Source organism: Phyllobates terribilis, unplaced genomic scaffold (assembly GCF_046119375.1).
Source record: "Phyllobates terribilis strain yellow unplaced genomic scaffold, ASM4611937v1 Scaffold_2__4_contigs__length_985480577, whole genome shotgun sequence".
Taxonomy (NCBI): domain Eukaryota; kingdom Metazoa; phylum Chordata; class Amphibia; order Anura; family Dendrobatidae; genus Phyllobates; species Phyllobates terribilis.
The window spans coordinates 163,964,544-163,986,517 of NW_027362762.1; the positions used below are offsets into that span (position 1 = coordinate 163,964,544).

At 40.1% G+C, this 21,974-nt stretch overlaps 1 protein-coding gene across 8 annotated transcripts in view; it reads left to right on the plus strand.

Moving 5' to 3' along the window:
* Nucleotides 1-21,974, plus strand: part of SCN8A (sodium voltage-gated channel alpha subunit 8) — a 243,686-nt gene that overhangs the window by 174,630 nt on the left and 47,082 nt on the right. For all 8 annotated transcript variants that reach the window (XM_073663217.1, XM_073663214.1, XM_073663213.1 and 5 more), the window contains 7 exons: nt 587-825; nt 2,210-2,383; nt 4,105-4,461; nt 8,524-8,988; nt 11,426-11,543; nt 12,040-12,194; nt 13,151-13,324. In XM_073663217.1, the coding sequence (XP_073519318.1) occupies nt 587-825; nt 2,210-2,383; nt 4,105-4,461; nt 8,524-8,988; nt 11,426-11,543; nt 12,040-12,194; nt 13,151-13,324 (1,682 nt within the window). The remainder of the gene's footprint in view (nt 1-586; nt 826-2,209; nt 2,384-4,104; nt 4,462-8,523; nt 8,989-11,425; nt 11,544-12,039; nt 12,195-13,150; nt 13,325-21,974) is intronic.

Below are 21,974 nucleotides of genomic sequence, written 5' to 3' on the forward strand. Positions count from 1 at the left end.
ACTGTTTTACCCAATGTTTTACCATTTAGTACATAATTATACATTTAATTTCTATGTCCGAAGTCTATGACCAATTTTATAGGTATTGATTATCAGATATCTCTATAGGTTCCCATTGTAAAATAAAAAACACTTTGCAAGGTGTGTTTTTGTAGAAGAAAAATGGTACACCAAGGTACAGACCAACAAATATTTCTCCAACATATGCCAAAAGGACACTCGTAAAATAATAGGGTCAGTGAGAGCCTCTGGCAGCATTTGGCATATATGACCTGTTCCTTACAGCTTATAGGAAATGTTAAAGTGTAATTGTTATTTTGTAAAAGTTTTTATATATTATAGATGTAGATTAGTGTCTAGGTCTTGCTACATCTGTACATAGTTCTTTCAGTACTGCGCTGGGCTACATCATCATTTTTGTTAATACTTTATAGACAATGGTTACATCTGTGGCCATGTTAAGACATAATGGCAATATATTGTGTTACAAGCATTAGTAATGTGAAACTACCAATAAAGCTATGTGGGGAATGCTCAAGTGTAACTTTTCTAGCTTTTAAATTATTCTAAAATTTTCTTTCTGTAGAACTGGAAGAATCTCAGAAGAAGTGTCCACCTTGCTGGTACAAGTTTGCAGACACATACTTGATTTGGACGTGTTGCCCTCTCTGGATACGTATCAAGACCATAGTAAACATGATTGTAATGGATCCCTTTGTGGACTTGGCCATAACCATCTGCATTGTTCTGAACACGTTATTCATGGCCATGGAACACTACCCAATGACTGAGCAGTTTGAAGGAGTTTTATATGTAGGAAACCTGGTAGGTCATCTCCTGTAGTGCCCCATTCATCCGTCTATATGTAAACACTATGGTACTTTCATTCACGTTATCATAACCATATGTACAATTATGTGTATTAAAAATGAGATTCTGCATGATATTATGAGAATATATCCGTGATTAGAAATCTAGAAGTGAAATGATACTGATCTGGTGAGCAGAGAGTAGTATCCTCGTCAGCTTTTCATTTTTTTTTCAAGAACTAGAGTAAGATATGTGACGTAAGGAACGCTGCCTCTCCTCATGAATCTGACATGCGGAGGTTGCCTCGTCTTCCTAAGCCTCACCCACTTTGTCAGAGTTGGGCGATTTGGGCGTGAAAATGCTAAAGTTGCCAAATGTTTGCTTAGCATAAGGCTGCCACAAAATTTTGCAACTTTTAAAAGCTTTTTACACCAGAATTTTGGCATAAAAGCTTTGATGAATTTGTGTCTTAGTTTTGTAACTCACCTTTAAACTTGGTGTCAAATTTACAAATATATTAGAGAATAAAAGGAAAGATGCTGCCGTCTGGGTACTTAGAATACATAGCTCCTTCCTATTTTCCAACTTTCACACCAAACCTAAGGAATAGTCAGGTAGGGCTTTACTTAAAATACAATTCCTTTTCAAGAGGAACTGTCACATAGTTTACAATATTGAAAGAGGAGCTATAATCTGAAATTAACCTATTGATTAAATCAGGTTTTTGTGTTAAATGTATTTTTTAAAATTTTTGCCAATGCTTATTTTTTTTACATGCATAATCTGTATTACAAAATAAAAAAGAAATTAGCAATTTTTACACTGGACACTGGAGCTGTTTTTTAGATTCCGGATCTGATTCATTAAGACGGCTTTAAAGCATCAGTATCAGGGCTTGCTGGATTATGATGCACCAAAGTCCATAAAGGGGATATCTGGGACTTAAGAAAAAACAAATTACCTAAGCACTAACAGGCGAGGATGCTACCTGCCTGTTATACCCGGCACCGGACATTGACCGCTCCTGCCGGAGATTCAGCTGCTCCCTGTCAACAGAGCAGCGGGTTCTCTTCCTGTTGACAGGACAGGACTAGACTACTGTCATCATGCTGATCAGCATGACCCCAGTAGTCCCGCCCTGTCAACTGGAAGAGAAACTGCCGCTCTGTTGACGTGACGTCAGCGGAAGTCTGTGACCGCTCTGTGGCTGCGGAGAATGGCCCCGGGCACAACAGGTAGGTAGGTAGCAACCACCTTCCTGTTAGTGCTTAGTCCCGGATATCCTTTATAAAGTTATACACTGAAATGAAACTATAAAAAGAAATGTCAAAAATGAATCAGATGAACAAAACATTTATTGTTGAATGTTACAATTTTTAATATATTTTTCTTCATTTAGGTTTTTACTGGAATTTTTACAGCAGAAATGTTTTTAAAGTTGGTAGCAATGGATCCTTACTATTACTTCCAGGAAGGCTGGAATATATTCGATAGCTTTATTGTGTCTCTCAGTTTAATGGAGTTGGGCCTTCAAGGTGTCGAAGGGCTGTCTGTATTGAGATCTTTCCGATTGGTAAGTTATAATAAAGCTTACTATTCTTGCTGCTCTTTGCTTTGGTTTTTAGCAAACATTTCCATTCTGCTCAGCTTCTCCTTCTCTATATATTACTGTTACTGTTCACACAGATTAGACTACATGTACAACGTTATAGCTTCCCTTTAAGAAACTTTGGCCCCGATTCATCAAGAGGTGGTGTTTTGTATGCCAGTCTTGATCAATTGTGTACCTCGCAATGAGTTGGTACATCTTTTAGCTGTCGGGCACCACCACAAGAAATGTACTATAGTCAGGGACTGGAATAAATTTCCAACACAATTTGCGCCACCGAACTGCATAAATTAGTTAAGTTTAGTTTCACCCACTTTTTAAAAATGTGATAGAGCTGGCATTGACTGACACAAAATACGCTGGGAAAAATTTTGTGACATTACAGTTCTACACCAGAATTCTGGCGACAAAACTGCTTGCCGAGTCTGAGCCTATGTTGCTAACGCAATATATATTCTGCAAGCAAACATGTAAGAATTAATATAAACCAATAATGCAAAATAACATGAATGATGTTCAGTCATGCAGCCTAAATTAAGAGGACTGTGTTCTCCAAAGAGCTTACTTACAATTTATGTTCACAATTAAGAAATTGAATTATACACCTTTCCTTGGTGTGCATCCTAGTACTTTGCACTCCATTTTTATCGCATTAGATTCAATAACCGATATTTGAGGGGCTCTCTAATCTTCTGATAAGTCTACAAAGTCTATAGCCATTCTATGTGACAGTGTGCCGTGCGCATGCTGTCTGGATTCTACGGTATTGCCAGTGAGAGAGAGCGTTCACATGACTGTAGGTATGCGATTTGCATTGCATGTGCAGGCTGTCAAGATTCAGAAGTCTGCAGTCACATTGAGTGACTGTAGACTTTTATCACAAGACCAGACTACCCATTTAAAAATAAATAAAAATGGTATAATTTTGATATTCTGCAGCACTTAATTCATTGCAAGCTGCTAAATACAGTTAGTGTAAACTCCAAGCTCATAGTTAGTTCTCAGTCACCTCTCAGTCTTCCCTTGAATATTCATCTAAGGTCAAACCTGATGGGATTTTACGGATATTGTCAGTATTAAGTTTAGATTAGTCTTCAGGAAAACAGAGAAATGTCCTGGCGACTGGTCCAACTGAGAACCAAATGTCGTGATTGACACTGAGCAGCATCGAGCTGCCTGAAATGTATTGTGATGCATGCAATCTGCAGAAGCAATACAGTAAAAATGTTTTTATTAAAATAAAGTATAATACTTTTTTTTCACACATGAAATTTTCAATAAGAAATAAGATGCAGAGGTGTCCATAGAATTTAAAGGGGTTGTCCACTGTGGAAAACATTTTTGGCAATGTATTGAGTGGTTTAAAAAAAATGAAAGAAGTGATACTACCCCTCAACAATACCCCAGCTCTCCCACTCTTACAGTTATTCTTTCTGCCTATGCTAGTCTTTATTTCTTGGTCCCATTTTGACATATAGAAAATAATGGGACTTGCCCAATTTGCTAATCAATAGCCTCAGCGGGGACCCATCTCTGTGAAACAATTGGCCAGTGGCGTTTTCAGAAATGTACAAGAAAAATTAGATAAAATGTAAACATTAATGAAGGCTGTTTTTTCATATGAATCATAGGATTGTTATGCATATTCATCACTAATTAAAGTGAATGTTTTGCTTTATCAACAGCTGAGAGTCTTCAAGCTAGCCAAATCCTGGCCCACACTAAACATGCTGATAAAAATCATTGGAAACTCTGTGGGTGCATTGGGTAACCTGACTGTAGTGCTGGCCATCATCGTCTTCATTTTTGCTGTGGTGGGGATGCAGTTATTTGGCAAAAGTTACAAGGACTGTGTCTGCAAAATAAATCCAGACTGTGTGCTACCACGTTGGCATATGAATGATTTTTTTCATTCTTTCCTTATTGTTTTTCGAGTGTTGTGTGGAGAATGGATTGAAACCATGTGGGACTGCATGGAGGTCGCGGGACAGGCCATGTGCCTGGTTGTCTTCATGATGGTGATGGTCATTGGAAACCTTGTGGTTAGTATATGCAGTTTTTACATTTCCATTAATCTATAGTTTTTTTTTCTAGTTTTGAGCATCCATACAAGTACATGGTACCTACAGTGGGGAAAATAATTATTTGACGAATTTGCAGGTTTTCCCACCTACAAACAATGTAGAGGTCTGTAATTTTTATTGTAGGTACACTTCATCTGTGAGAGACAGAATCTAAAAACAAATCCAGAAAAAAATCACATTGTATGATTTTTACATAATTAATTTGCATTTTATTGCATGAAATAAGTATTTGATACAATAGAAAACCAAAACTTAATATCTGGTACAGAAACCTTTATTTGCAATTACAGATGTCAGACGTCTCCTGTAGTTCTTGACCAAGTTTGCACACACTGCATCAGGGATTTTAGCCCACTCCTCCATACAGATTTTGTCCAGATCTTTCAGGTTTCGGGGCTGTCACTGGGCAACATTGAGTTTCGGCTACCTCCAAAGATTTTCTGTTGGGTTCAGGTGTGGAGACTGGCTTGGCCACTCCAGGACCTTGAAATGCTTCTTACGGAGCCACTACTTAGTTGCCCTAGCTGTGTGTTTTGGGTCATGCTGGAAGACCCAGCGACGACCCATCTTTAATGCTCTTACTGAGAGAAGAAGGTTGTTGGCCAAAATCTCACGATACATGACCCCATTCATCCTCCCTTCAATACGGTGCAGTCATCCTGTCCCCTTTAAACAAAAGCACCACCAAAGTATGATGTTTCCCCCACCATGCTTCACGGTTGGGATTCTGTTCTTGGGGTTGTACTCATCCTTCTTCCTCCTCCAAACACGGGAGTGGAGTTGATACCAAAAAGTTCAATTTTGGTCTCATCTGACCACATGACCTTCTCCCATGCCTCTTTTGGATCATCCAGATAGTAATTTTCAAACTTCAAACGGGCCTGAACATGTGCTGAAGTGAGCAGAGGGACCTTGCGTGCCCTGCAGGATTTTAATCCATGACAACATAGTGTGTTACTAATGATAATGTTTAACACTGTGGTCCCAGCTCTCTTCAGGTCATTGACCAACTCCTCCCGTGTAGTTCTGGGCTGATTCCTGCCCTTTCTCAGAATCATCCTTACCCCAAGAGGTGAGATCCTTCATGGAGCCCCAGACCGAGGAAGATTGACAATCATCTTGTGTTTCTTCCATTTTCTAAAAATTCTGCCAACAGTTGTCTTCTCACCAAGCTGCTTGCCTATTGTCTTGGAGCCCATCCCAGCCTTGTGCAGGTCTACAATTTTATCCCTGTGTTCTTAGACAGCTCTTTGGTCTTGGCCATGGTGGAGAGGTTGGAGTGTGATTGATTGAGTGTGTGAACAGGTGTCTTTTATAGAGGTAATGAGTTCAAACAGGTGCAATTAAACAGGTAATGAGTGTAGAGTAGGAGGGCTCCTTAGGGTATGTGCACACGATGCAGAAATGCTCAGGATTTTTTCCTGAGCGTTTCTGCATCTCTCTGGCAGGAAAAAAAGCATGCGGATTCTACATGCGGTTTCCTGCCAGGGACATGCGGAAATGAAGCGGTCTTCACTTTCATTTCCGCATGCGGGTTGACAAGCGCTTCCCAAGCGATTTTAGCATCACTTGGAAAGTGCTTGTCAACTTCACACTATATAAATCCATGCAACCGGCATGGATTTATATAGTGTGTGATGTCAAAAAATAAATCTATACGTTACCCTCTGATGGCCCCCGATGTCCTGCTTCATCGGTCCCGGCTGCCGGCAGTGAAGACTGTAGGACCTTCCGACGTCAGCGTCACGTGACCCGTCACATGACTCTGACGTCAGCGAAGGTCCTTCATTCAACCGCAAAGTGCGCGGGAAGCCGGCAGGACGCAGCGCGGGCCGTCAGAAGGTGAGAATATATGTATTTTTTATTTTATTCTTTTTTTTTAATGGTACCTGGGTCTGGATGCGAGTCCTCTCATCCACACCCGGGTACCATCCGCACATTAGACCGCATGAAAAGCGCATCAACATATACAGTGATGCGGATTCCATGCGGTCTAATGCAAGTCAATGGCGGCAAAAGAGCAGCGTTTCCGCAAAATTAATTGACATGCTGCGGATTTTTGATCGCAGCGTTTACGCTGCGGAAAAATCCGCATCATGGGCACAGTACATGCGGATTTCAATTGGGGAACATTGCTGCCCTTCTACCATACGTTTTTCATGCTTTTCCGCGGCGTTTACGCAACTGCAAAAACGCCGCGGAAACGCACGAAAAACGCATCGTGTGAACTCAGCCTTAAAGAAGAAAAACAGGTCTGTGAGAGCCAGAATTCTTGCTGGTTGGTAGGTGATCAAATACTTATTTCATGCAATAAAATGCAATTTAACTATTTAAAAATCATACAATGTGATTTTCTGGTTTTTATTTTTAGATTCTGTCTCTCACAGGTGAAGTGTAACTACGATCAAAATTAAAGACCTCTCCATTCTTTGTAGGTGGGAAAACTTGCAAAATCAGCAGTGTATCAAATACTTATTTTCCCCACTGTATACACAGAAAAAATGTATTACACTTACAAATAGCCCACAAATAAGTGATAGTTATCACCACAACTAGTGGTGTCCAACAGAAGTTAGTGTTACACAAAGGCCTTTTGTAGTGTGACAATAATGGCAGGTCTATTGTACAGATCAAGAAGAAAAATAATCAGGTGAGAAAAATGATTACACACTAAAGCCCCCCTTCCCATGGAAAATAGATGGCTAAAGCCATGGTTCGGCCAATGGTTTGGCCAATAGCTGTCTCTCCCGACTTCTCCATACACAGGAGTGTTCTTCTCTGTCGAGTGCTCCTCTGCTCCCAGGAGAACCACTGGCAGACTCTGTTGGCTTATCTCACCAAGAACAAAAGGATCAGGAATCTGAAATCAGACATACTGGATCCTTAAATGGGATATTGGGAATTTGTAAAAAAAAATAAAAATGCCTAAGCACTAACAGGCAGGTAGTTGCTATCAAATATCACCTTTAACTTCCCCGACATTGTGTGTCGAGGGAGAGTTGGGAGGCGTCCATACATATTAGAGTGTCAGCCGTGCCCTAATATGCGTGTGATTGGGGCTAAAACATTTTTCAATTAGGTTTCATTCTAAATTTTGCATTGTTTGTTTCTGAAGCTTCTGACTTGCACTGTCTTATTTGCTGGCTGCAGAAGGAATTAGCTGAGAATCCGTCAGTCAGCCCACCACCTAGGACAGTCGGGGAGTTTGTAACACTCTTATCCGTCTTTTTCTGATCTCCTCTCAGCTGGTTAATGACCATCGACCACATCAAAATTGATCGTGCAGGAAAATAAAAGGCCTGTAAACACCAAACAGTGCAACATTTTTAATGAAACCCAATTTTAAAAATGATTTACAGCCCCAATTACATGCATTTAAGTAGCAAAGAAATTGTCCCCAATGATGGACTACCACTTTAAGGCCCATTATCTGTAGTCCCAGGGACTGTGACTTACCGTTGGAAATTCTAATTGACCTGTTATGCTGGAATGTATATTCAGGCTCAATCCAAAAAGTTACATTTTATTGCCCAAATATCTATAAAAAACAACATTTTCCCATTTTCAATCTTAAGTGTTACATGGGTCATGGTGTCTAAATAATATACATCTTTGTGGATTAAAACCTAGACCTGAGTGCCATTGTACCAAGGGGATTAGACGTGACTGGGAGAATCTACCCATTAATATTTCAGGTCATCGGTCCAGGGCAGGAACATTGGTGCTGTTCTATTTTTCTATGGAAATGTGACTGTTGTCCTACTTCTACCCTTTGCCTAGGTGCAGCAGAAGTAGTTATCCAGCTGTACTCTTATTAAAGTGTTATTGCTTCTGAATAAGATCTGGATTTTTTAACAATTTGTATAATTTCTATTCTTAGTGCTTTTATATTTGGATTCTTTATAATACACAGACAGATTGCGTCAGGCTTATGTTACAGACACATATGCATATATGGACAGATTACTACTTATACTTGATTCATTCTCTATATTGATGGTACATATCTCTTTCTTTAAGGTCCTGAATCTGTTCCTTGCCTTGTTGCTGAGCTCATTCAGTGCAGACAATCTGGCTGCCACCGACGATGATGGAGAAATGAACAACCTTCAGATATCAGTCATTCGCATTAAAAAAGGCATAGCTTGGATCAAACTCAAAGTCCACAACTTTATACAAGCACACTTTAAGAAGAAAGATGCTGATGAAAAACCTTTAGATGACATGTATGAGAAAAAGCACTGCTTAGTAAATCATGCCGGGGTGGATATCAATCGAGATATGGACTATCAGAAGAACGGCAATGGCACTACCAGCGGCATAGGAAGCAGTATGGAGAAATATGCTATAGATGAGGATCACATGTCTTTCATACATAACCCCAACCTCACAGTCAAAGTGCCGATTGCAGTGGGAGAATCAGATTTTGAGAACCTTAACACCGAGGACTTTAGCAGTGTATCTGATGAAGAAGGAAGCAAAGATGTGAGTAGTTTCACTTTTTAGTTTATTTCCACTTAAACGGGAAATTACCAGTAGGACAAGACCTTCAAGATTAAGGAATCTGTTAATAACGTCAACCGGGTGTACAACAGCACCCAACCTTTATTGGGGAGCTAGAAAGAAGACAACTGCATAAATGTGTTTTTTTCTTATTGTTTTTCCAACTAAAGAGGATTTGCACTTAGATTTTTTCAATCTAAAGTAAGCATTTAAAGTTCTGCAGACTACGGTAAATGTCCATATGCAGTGCAAGGCCCAAGTATGGTATCCAAATAAGAATAGGTCCCTTTCATAGGCAAGCAAGAAAATCTAAATGTATATTCAAGGAATAAATAATACACCAGAAGAAATATTTCAGGGACAGTGAAATAATGGCAAAAAAATGAGATTATGAAAAAGAAATAACATGTTGAAATTTTACTGGTGGCAAGTACAAGAGTTACGGAAGCAAAGCAGTAGGAGGAAAAGTTCCAGAGAATAGTTGGGTCTCCGAAAGATTGTTCTACACAAATACTGAAGGGCTAAGTGCAGCCATCTCCAGTGACCTTTTGAGGCTTAATAATGATCAGCTATATCTCATAACATACACTATATGGACAAAAGTATTGAGATATCCACACATTACACTACAGGAGCCTAAGTCCATAGGCATTAAAAAGGAGTATGCCCCCTTTTTGCAGCTATAACAGCATCTACTCTTCTGGGAAGGCTTTATTCAAGATTTTGGAGGGTATGTGGGAATTTTTGCCCATTCATCCGGAAGGACATTTGCAAGGTCTTACACTGATATTGGCCGAGAGGGCCGGGCTCACAATCTCCGTTTTAGTTCATCCCAAAACGTTGGATGGGGTTGAGATCAGGGCTCTCTGTGGCAAGTCAGGTTCTCCCCATCCATGCCTTTATGGGCTTTGCTTTGTGCACTGGGGTACAGTCATGCTGGAAAACAAATGGGATTTACCAAAATTGTTCTTGTAAAGTTGGAAGTATAGAATTGCCCAACATGTCTTGCCATGAGAAAGATTTAAAGGGACTGTATTAAGAGGTAAAAATCACTTTTTCAATTCGGTTTCCACACCATTTTGCTTTTACAGGCTCTTTGTTTCCCTGAACATTCAACTTTGATGTAGTCTGTGGACATTAATCAGCTGAGAGTAGTTAAAAAAATCAGATAATAAGTTAAAAACTTCCCCATTGGACTACAGGAATGAGCTCACTGACAGAAACTACTGGTTCTGCAGCTAGCAATAGCCAGTTCAACATAGAGGGTATACAAGGCAATTAGTGCAACATTTTTTATGAAACCCAATTACAAAAATGATTTTTAGCCAAAAAATGCATGTATTTAAGAAAAAAAGAATGCCCCCAAAGGTAGACCAACCCCTGAAAAACAGCCCCATTATCCCTCCTTCACCAATCTTTGCAGTTGGCACCATAGTCAGGGAGGAAACTTTCTCCTGGCATGCGCCCAACCCAGACTCATAAATAAGACTGCCAGATAGAGAAGCTTGCTTTGTCACTCCATAGAACACATTTTGCTACTCCAGGGTCCATTGGTAATATGCTTTACACCACTCCATCTGACATATGGCATTGTGCTTGATGATGTAAAGCTCGAATGCAGCTGCTTAGTCAAGGAAGTCCATGTCATGAAGCTGCCGGCGCGCAGTTTTTTGTGCCAGAGGAGGTTGGAGCTCTGTAGCTTTTGAGTCAGAGGAGTTGGTGACTTGTGAGCCTCAGTACTCAGCAGCTCGCTCTGTAACTTTGCGTTCTCCACCACTTGCCTCAGATGCTGTGTTTTCTAATTGTGTTCACTTTGTAAAAAAAAATGCAGTTGACCACGTCTTCCTGCCCACCTCAAATAGGTGTATTTGGCCAAAAATAATGTCCGACAGAGCACACAGTGACTCTGCATCATTACAGTCAGTGGCCCCATCAGCACATATGCCTGAATTCCATTTTCTGGGGCTTCAGATGCAAGCCCCGACGGAGCCACTGACTTTAGGCTAAAACACTGTGATCATAGCCTAAGATGTGTGTACCGATATTTTTGTCCATATATATAACAAATTCAAGACTGCACCATGGCATAATGATATTTCAAGGAGACCTGATGACCAAATAAGACCAGTAGGTCTATTTCTTTTTGCCTTTTGAATCAAAAAGCTTAAAATAAAGCACCGTCTGTTAGTTAAACCTCTGTCACAGAGGGTTTGGGGTGGTTCTTTGTGATGGTCAATTTGTAGAAAAGTCTAAACAGTTACAGATTTTGAGTTTGGTAATAAAAATAAAGAAACTTTAATGCCACACAATTGTATCACATATGTAAATATAGCAGAAATTATAATTTACACACAATATAGAGGTTTTGACAATATCTTACAGCCTCAATCAGGATCACCTATTGTTTTTACTTTTGCAGAAACTTGATGATACCAGTTCTTCAGAAGGAAGCACCATTGACATAAAGCCGGACGTCGAAGAAGTTCCAGTAGAACAGCCAGAGGAATATCTGGACCCAGATAACTGCTTTACAGAGGGTGGGTTCTCATACTCCTATTTCTCCTGAGCCCCCCCCCCCATACACATGCTTGCTCGGATCGTGGAACATACATGACTTTGCATTAAGAAAAGGAAAATAAGTTGCTGCTTGATATTGCCGCAGTTTATCTCCAATTGAAAGCTAAATGTTGTCTTCTTAATCTAATGTGTATGGGCATCTTTATTGATGGAAGGAAGGAGCTGGAATATGGTCTATTATGCTACATTGTGTGCTACATTGCTTGAAGGACACAAGGTCTTGTTTTTTGGGGTGGTTGGGACACTTTTTATAATACATTTATAATCCACTGTCTTGTTCTGTAGGAAAACATTATATATAGGCATAGTAGGTACATTGGAATATTAAACTTGTTTGAATAAGCATTAATCTATTTCTCATATAGATCATATATAGTCTCAAGCTCTTCCAATAGTATATTATGTATAATGTATGTTGGAACTGATATAAGAGTAGATCTTGTTTGCGTTGTGCAGGATGCGTGGCGCGTTTCAAGTGTTGTCAAGTCAGTGTAGAAGAAGGGCTGGGAAAGAGTTGGTGGACTCTGCGGAAAACCTGTTTCCTGATAGTGGAACACAACTGGTTTGAAACTTTTATCATCTTCATGATCTTGTTGAGCTCCGGAGCTTTGGTAAGTTTTGTATTTATCTATATTTTAGACATTCATAGAAAAGTTTTTATGGCGTTATACACAAGGTTGCTGCATAGCACATTTCATTAATGTATAGATTCAGAGAATCAATATTTAGTTCATTCTGAGTCCTCCTCAGACAGTGTTCACATCAGCTATTCAGACAGAAACCAACGATGGAGGTCTGAACGTGCAGCCGAACGTGATGGGAACGCTGACTTAGGTTAGAGGTTTTCCTTCCCCCTCTGCATTATTATTTTAAAGCCCGTTACCTTCTCTTTCCTAACTTTAAAGCCTGGTAGATATCCATCAGTGCTAAAATGAGCACAATCACTCTAGTTGAAGGCTAGACAGAGCGTATATTCAATAGGATCACAGCTACTTGTATACCTGTGCAGATTACTACCTCCTAACCCTAAAAAATGGCTGCATACACCGAGGTATAACACTTTCCTTGGGCTTCAGGGTTCTCAATATAGTAGTACTGTCTCATTAGTATAAGTGATGTCCCATTGGATTGGCAATGCTCTTTCTCTGTGTTCTGTAACAACCTTTTGTTAAATTTAGTTTAATGTGCCAATATCACATCTCTAATGTCACGTTACATTTGCATTAGATTTACTACATTGCTGAAAATGCAAATTAATGTGTCTGGAAGATTAGCACTTAGCATACAGTGTACTTATCCTATGCCAGTTTTATTTTCTGGTGCATGGAAGTCAAAAATGCTCCTCTTACTCCAGTGTTTTTTGGGATCAAGCCTTGCTTCTGAAAGTCAATTCTTGATAATTCCCACTCCTCCCCCATGAGCTTTATTTTCAACCCTTAGAACATAATAGATCATCCCATATATAGTACAACATCCAAAATAATGGAAAATATGAAAACTTGCCTACTGGAGTAGAATTTTCCTACATAAAGTAGAGCTTCTTATCCAGTGTACGTTTTATTGGCAGGCCTTTGAAGATATCTACATAGAACAACGCAAGACTATCCGCACAATTCTTGAGTATGCAGATAAGGTTTTCACTTACATTTTCATTCTGGAGATGTTACTGAAGTGGCTGGCCTATGGATTTGTCAAGTTCTTCACGAATGCCTGGTGCTGGCTGGACTTCCTCATTGTTGATGTATGTATTATTTCATTTTTGCTTTACCAGATGATAGTGATATAGATTAGTCTGTTTATTCCTAATGGTTTTATGTCTTTAGCTATAAGGGTAAATTCCAGTTAAAATGGTTGAAAACTCGAGAACATATTAGTTTGTGCTGTTCTAATTCTTTAATATTATTAACTTACCCAACTTTGGTACAAAAAGTTATGAAAAAATGAAGTTTGGAGTGTGTTGATTTATAATCATGTTTATAACACCTGGGCCTTATATATCATATATATGGTGCATTAAAAGGCTTTTATAACGTGTGATCAGAATGAATCCGGCAACAGGGCCCCCCTCACACCTTTACCATCTCTCTAAATGGTGAGGTTTCAACCTCCGGATACACACAATTTGACATGTCATAAAGGTCTACCAGAGAGCAACCCTTTTAATGCTGCCTATCTTACCACAAGCAATGTTCATGTGTATTTTTTAATTACCTTCTTTTGAGTTTAAATTCTAGCATTCAACCAGTGTTTAAAAGGGGCTTTTCATCCCCAGGAGATGCCATAACTGTGTGATAAGTTCCTATCACCCTTGCGAAGACACTGCAGGGGAAGGGAACATTTAAGCCTTGTTTACACCAGCCGGCCGGCAGCATAGGGTGACTTACGATCGGCAGTACGTTTGCTGGTTTGAGGTAGTTTAATAGCCTGTTTGCACAGGTGCACTGCATTTCAGATGTGAGCAGCGATCAGAAATAGATCGTCCTGTGCACATAGGCTGCCATTGTTCTAAGCAGCTCAGGTCCTGTGTACACAGGAAGATGTGCTGCCAAGAACGATGATCTTTTAACCCAGTCAAAAAATCATCTCACCCGACGAATAAAGCACTTCTCCGTCGGGTGAGATAACCTTTTGGTTTGGTTCGTTGGGTCATTGGTGGCCTTTTTACACTGCAATTATTGGGAATTAATGTTTCTAATAATCGTGCGGTATAAACACACCTTTGCTGCTGTTTTTCCCCACAGAATTTAGCTGATTGCTGGGAATCCCAGCAATGATCAGCTTAAGGTTGTGAGATCCTATTAACAAAAAAAATGTTCAAATTGAAGGTTCCCTTTAATCAGGCCTCCTGATGCTTTTAAACTGTCTTTATAACTTTTAAAGAACTTATTCATGTATTCCATTAATATATTTTATTGTGTATTGGAACTTGCATACCGCACCTTGCTGTGTGCTAATGAACCGGGACTACTCCGGTGAGGCACTTACTCACTGAGATTAGTCCGAGTTTCACTAGTTGCAATCAATCCAACTGGGTGTGATTGACAGTCCCTGCACTGCCGCTCCTCCCATCATTGCTCTTCCCCTGTCACACCTCTCCTAATAACCCACTGAGCTGTGACAGAGGAAGAGAGGTGCTGGGAGGTGGTCAAACTGTGGAGACACAGACTGTGCAGGGACTGTCAGTCACAGCCAGGGGGAGTAACTGCAGCTGCTGAACCCAGATTAGTCTCAGTGAGGACACAACTCACCGAAGTAGTCTGGGTTCATTACTTATATTGAGCGAGGTGCTCATTATAAGTTCATTTTGCTCCAATATGTACAAGTCAAAAACAAAATAAACCTATAACTGGAATACATGAATAAACATCGATGAGGGCAGTTTAAAAGCATCAGGGCCTGACCGGTTCACTTAAAGTGATTCTTAAATTAATTGTAATTTATAATGATTTACATATGTCTGAACAGATAATATATCTTCTAGCAAAAAACAGCTCTCTGCAAGTGCTCCAAAATACAGATGGCAGTGCTTTCTAGTGTGGTGGCTGAACCGTGCACTATAAAATAGTGGGAGAGGCACACACAGCAGTGCTGTTATGCCCGAGTATACAGATATGTATGACCAGAAAGTTCTAAGCTAATTTTTAAGTTAAGTTAAGTTAAAATAATCATTTTAAAGAAACATCCAATTGATATTTATAGTAAAAGAGTCACTGTTAAATAGTGATTTGGTATTTTTCTAGCACTGTTCCATGATCATATTATCTTCCACTAATCATAGAATTAGAACAAGACAAGTGAGCAAAATATTTACAGATGTAAAAATATAAGTTGTAAGTGTTTTGAACAAATGTTACAGAATATAATAAGACAATTAACCATATATTCATCAGGTGCATAGTAATAAACCACTCTACCCAAGTTTGGGTCCCAAAATATGAGAAAGTGGAAGTATATGCCACTCCATACGATAAATATGCATGCTACCACAAACCACAGGAGTTTTGTTGGCAATAATAAAAAGGCAAATATTTTATTAAACATATACAAACATAGGACATACAAGAAGGAACAACCCGGCATGAAAAGTGGGGCTGCATAAATACATATATGTAGATACACCAATCATAAAGAGTAAAAGTAACAATGGATAAAAACAAGTGCCGCAATATTGAACCCTTCGTGGGATAGTTGTCAGAGTGCTGTATACGGTAAAAGTCTAAAGAAAGTCTAAAGTTCTAAAGAGCATTTTGTATATTTAGTGTAACAAATCGTATAAGCACATAGACTCCTAAGATCAAAATTCAAATCATGATATTGCACGCTTACCCATTGTTAAATAGCAGCCACACAAGAAAAAAATCCCCAACGCACGTTTCGCTTTGAGTATTTGATCGCTTCCTCGGGGGGAATGCAAAAAAGGACCTTCCATGCCGATTTAAGTATGTTCAGGACCTGCGATCACATGGTCACAATGGACCAATCACGTAATGGTATATCGGCGCATGCGCACTGAGCCGTGTGCGTCAGCCGCACCGCCCACGGCTATCAAGGCAGACTGCACGTGTCCGGAAGAGCAAGGTGAGTAACCATAGCTCCCAGACAACAAACAGGCTCCATACAGATGCCGGGGGCGGAGCGGGGACAACAGACAGCGCAGTACACACGCGCACACCATTCAACACAGATTAATGGCAACAACTAATACATATATTTGTAGGAGAAGGCACCAAATGACAATTGTAAATCCAGTCAAAGTGGTATGAATTCATAAATTGAAGGATGATGCCAATTCATGATGCAGGATAATAAATCAAGCTATGGAAGAAAAAGAAAAAAATAAATATACACAGGACAAGTAGCATAATAAAACATTAAAAATGTGGAAACATAAAATAATAAAAATGAATATACCAAAGGGTTACTGTTGTTCACAAAAACGGGGCGAAGCTTAACGTTTCGTTAAGACCATTGGGAAACATAGTTCCCAGTTCTATTATCCATTTGGCCTCTCTCTGAGCTAGAAGTTTTTTTATATTGCCTCCTCGGATGCCACCATGGATGGCCTCAATTCCCCGTACCATGAAGGTTTTGGGGTTACTATCATGATGTTGCCTAAAATGGCGTGGGATAGTTTTTAAAGAAGGGATGTCTGTCACCGTCCTTGCTGCACCAATGTCTCTCACATGCTCCCTAATCCTCACCCGCATTTCTCTAGATGTGAGTCCGATGTATATTTTTCCACACCCGCAGGTTGCATGGTATACAACATTAGAGGTTCCACATGAGATGAATTCATTAATCTTATAGTTGCGGTTTCCCGAGGAATTAGAGAACTCAGTACTGCGAGAGACATTGGTGCACGCCAGACAGTGACCACATGGCACACATCCCTTTCTTGGTCCCCTTGACCCAAAAGGATTAGGTCTAGGCGCGACATAGTGACTTTTAACCAGAATATCTTTAATATTTCTGCACCTCCTGGAGGTCATAAGAGGAGATGCTGAAATATACGGAGCCAATGAAGGTTCAGTCAATAAGATCGACCAATGTCGTTGCATAATTGTTCTCATAAGTGACCAGTCTTGATTATATGTGGAGATAAATCTAGGTGGTCCAAAATTTTCCTTTGATTTAATAATGGGGCCTAACAATTTATTACGTGAGGTAGCCCTCGCTCTCCTATACCCTTGTTTAACACAACGTTTAGGGTAATATGGACTTTAGGGCCCGCGATCAGGCGTGGCTCCTTAAATTAAATGAAGTGTTCAAGGATGACTCTGGCCTTATGATTGATACCAGTGACAAGGGTTTACAACAAACGGTGGTGAGACTTAAGAGCCTTTTAAATAAAAGGATTAAAACATGGTGGAACCGTGCCTTCCTCGAGAAGTATATTCAAAGAGGACTAATTCCCCGTGGATTGAGGGTGCAGGTGTTCCCGTCCTTCCCTCTGGAAGATGATGTCTTCAAGTCCAAATGGGAGGACTTGGCAGACTCATGTGCAAAAGGTTTCATGGAACTACTATGTGGTTTTAATCAAACTACATTGAATAGTCTCGAAAACGAAATAGAGGAATTACAGGAGATCTTAAAAATGGAATTATCAGCTGACGCATTGAATAAACTCAGTGAAGAGTTAGATCATGATCTCCAATTATGGGAGAAAGAAATTGTATCTATTAAAACTAAGAAGTTCCAGAGGGACTTAAATGATAAAGCGACCAGTCGGGTTTATAAGTGGAAGATGAATACTAGTCGATCACGTACTATGTATTACACTAGACCTGGATCTCGCTCCAGATCAGGATCGAGTGTATCCCTTACATCTGTGGATGAAAGTCAAACAAAGACAAATATGGGGGGAAATGATGGCCAAACCCCTATTTTTAGACACAACAAAACTAGATTGGCTGCTAAACGTAAGAATTTGACAAACAATCAACAGGATAAAAAAACTAAGACAAGCCTACAGGTAATTAATTTATCTTCACATAATCTCAGTTCAGCACAATGCGAAGTACTGAGTAGAGGTTTGTCCTTTGCACCAACTAACCCATTTCATCTGTTTACAGCCATGAAAGATCTTTATATCTTCTCCCGTAAATTGATTATGAAAAAACTACATAATCGTGGTACATTGGACTTTGGCCTGGACAGTACAGCTGAGCGGGAGGCCCTCTCCATTTTGGAGGAATTATTACAAGAGCAGAGTATTGAGAAACAAGGTATGTTTCCTCAGGATGTTATACCCAGATCAACGAGGTTTCCCCCCTTGTCCCTATGTCCAGCTGTTGAAATCTTCACTAAATTAGTTTTGGATGATTTCAAGAAAATTTCTACACAACCAAGACATGGTAATCTTAGCTATAGACAAAGACAAGCCTTGAAGGAGCTCCAGGGACTTGATGACGTAGTCTTCAAGGCTGCGGACAAGGGGGGAAATATCGTTATCTGGCCTATAAACAAATATGAGAAAGAGGCTCTCAGACAACTGAGAGATAGAAACACTTATGAAAAATTAGCTTTCTCACCCCTCGCCTCTTTTTCGGCTCAGCTGTACTCCATACTCTGTGAAGCCTTTGATCAGGGGATTATCACTAAACAAATTTTTGAGGGACTAGTGGTTAAATACCCAAAAATCCCAACCTTTTACCTCCTTCCAAAAGTCCACAAGGATCCCGTTGACCCTCCTGGCCGTCCGATCGTGTCAGGAATAGATGGGTTATGTGAACCAGTATGTAAATTTATAGATTACTACTTAAAACCTATGGTGGAAACCTTACCGTCATTTGTTAGGGACACGACGGACGTGCTGGGAAGGGTGGACGGGATCTTTGTGGAATCAGATATGTTGTTGGTTACTGCGGATATTGAATCCCTTTACACCTGCATTGACCATGAAGATGGCATTAGAGCGGTCCGCTTCTTCCTGGGGAGTTCAAACTGGGACAGCCAATTGGGTGATTTGGTCCTTGAATTGCTCCGGTTTGTGTTAACACACAATTTTTTTGTTTTTAAAGACACTTTCTATTTGCAGAGACGCGGCACTGCCATGGGGGCGGCCTGTGCGCCCGCGTACGCAAACCTTTTCCTTGGTTTCTGGGAGAGGTGTTTGTTTGGTGATGCGGGGGCGCGGGGCGCCGACCATGTGCAGTGCTGGCTAAGATATATCGATGATCTTTTCATTATTTGGCAAGGCACCGCCTCTGAGCTGGAGTAATTCATGGACCAACTTAATGACAACCCCTTTAACATTAAACTGACCTTCCAATATAGTGCTAAAAAAATTGATTTTTTGGATATTTCCCTTGAGGTAGACGAACAAGGATATATCCAAACTGATGTCTATCGTAAATCCACATCAGTGAATGCATTATTACATGCCGATTCAGCACATAATATTTCTACAGTCAGGGCTGTCCCAGTTGGTCAATTTCTCAGGATGAAGCGGATTTGCTCTTCTGAGGCTAAATTTGAGGAACAGGCTATGGACCTTTTCCAACGGTTTGCGGAGAGAGGCTACAGCAAACGTTGTGTTAAACAAGGGTATAGGAGAGCGAGGGCTACCTCACGTAATAAATTGTTAGGCCCCATTATTAAATCAAAGGAAAATTTTGGACCACCTAGATTTATCTCCACATATAATCAAGACTGGTCACTTATGAGAACAATTATGCAACGACATTGGTCGATCTTATTGACTGAACCTTCATTGGCTCCGTATATTTCAGCATCTCCTCTTATGACCTCCAGGAGGTGCAGAAATATTAAAGATATTCTGGTTAAAAGTCACTATGTCGCGCCTAGACCTAATCCTTTTGGGTCAAGGGGACCAAGAAAGGGATGTGTGCCATGTGGTCACTGTCTGGCGTGCACCAATGTCTCTCGCAGTACTGAGTTCTCTAATTCCTCGGGAAACCGCAACTATAAGATTAATGAATTCATCTCATGTGGAACCTCTAATGTTGTATACCATGCAACCTGCGGGTGTGGAAAAATATACATCGGACTCACATCTAGAGAAATGCGGGTGAGGATTAGGGAGCATGTGAGAGACATTGGTGCAGCAAGGACGGTGACAGACATCCCTTCTTTAAAAACTATCCCACGCCATTTTAGGCAACATCATGATAGTAACCCCAAAACCTTCATGGTACGGGGAATTGAGGCCATCCATGGTGGCATCCGAGGAGGCAATATAAAAAAACTTCTAGCTCAGAGAGAGGCCAAATGGATAATAGAACTGGGAACTATGTTTCCCAATGGTCTTAACGAAACGTTAAGCTTCGCCCCGTTTTTGTGAACAACAGTAACCCTTTGGTATATTCATTTTTATTATTTTATGTTTCCACATTTTTAATGTTTTATTATGCTACTTGTCCTGTGTATATTTATTTTTTTCTTTTTCTTCCATAGCTTGATTTATTATCCTGCATCATGAATTGGCATCATCCTTCAATTTATGAATTCATACCACTTTGACTGGATTTACAATTGTCATTTGGTGCCTTCTCCTACAAATATATGTATTAGTTGTTGCCATTAATCTGTGTTGAATGGTGTGCGCGTGTGTACTGCGCTGTCTGTTGTCCCCGCTCCGCCCCCGGCATCTGTATGGAGCCTGTTTGTTGTCTGGGAGCTATGGTTACTCACCTTGCTCTTCCGGACACGTGCAGTCTGCCTTGATAGCCGTGGGCGGTGCGGCTGACGCACACGGCTCAGTGCGCATGCGCTGATATACCATTACGTGATTGGTCCATTGTGACCATGTGATCGCAGGTCCTGAACATACTTAAATCGGCATGGAAGGTCCTTTTTTGCATTCCCCCCGAGGAAGTGATCAAATACTCAAAGCGAAACGTGCGTTGGGGATTTTTTTCTTGTGTGGCTGCTATTTAACAATGGGTAAGCGTGCAATATCATGATTTGAATTTTGATCTTAGGAGTCTATGTGCTTATACGATTTGTTACACTAAATATACAAAATGCTCTTTAGAACTTTAGACTTTCTTTAGACTTTTACCGTATACAGCACTCTGACAACTATCCCACGAAGGGTTCAATATTGCGGCACTTGTTTTTATCCATTGTTACTTTTACTCTTTATGATTGGTGTATCTACATATATGTATTTATGCAGCCCCACTTTTCATGCCGGGTTGTTCCTTCTTGTATGTCCTATGTTTGTATATGTTTAATAAAATATTTGCCTTTTTATTATTGCCAACAAAACTCCTGTGGTTTGTGGTAGCATGCAGAATATAATAAGAGTATGTTCACATGGAGGTTTTTTGCAGTTGGAAGTCTACAGAATCCGCATCAGAAATTAGGGTCTGACTTTTTGATTTCTGCCAGTTTTAACCGCAATGGGTCTGTGTGACCATTAGCCCATTGGAAGGGCTAATCCCCCTGGTGCTACACATGAGTGTTACTGATGTGCGAAATCCCGCCATGTCACTTATTAAAGTTGTTTTTTAATCTGATGTGGGAACATCTGCGGCTATATGAGCAGCAATGTGGATTTCCCATTGAGAACATTGAAAGTTGGCTTGTGGGTAGTATTCTCTTGAATTTCATTGCAGATTATGTGGCAAAAAAACTCTGTGTGAACATATCCTAATTGGTTGTGTGGATGCTGTTGATGTGTGTGGAATAAGAATCATGTCACGCTCTCTGTAAGACTTTTGGGGTATATGAGATTTTAAGGAATAATAGATATCCTTTTGATATGCATTATTTGCCTTCCGTAAATTCCAGACGGAATAGACCTTCATTCCTAATAATATATCTTATATTCAGAATATGAGCTGTAAACTGTTGTATTAACCAAGTATTTCCCATTTTACAGGACAATCTGTATTTTGTATTTATGTCCCACAGGTCTTACTCTG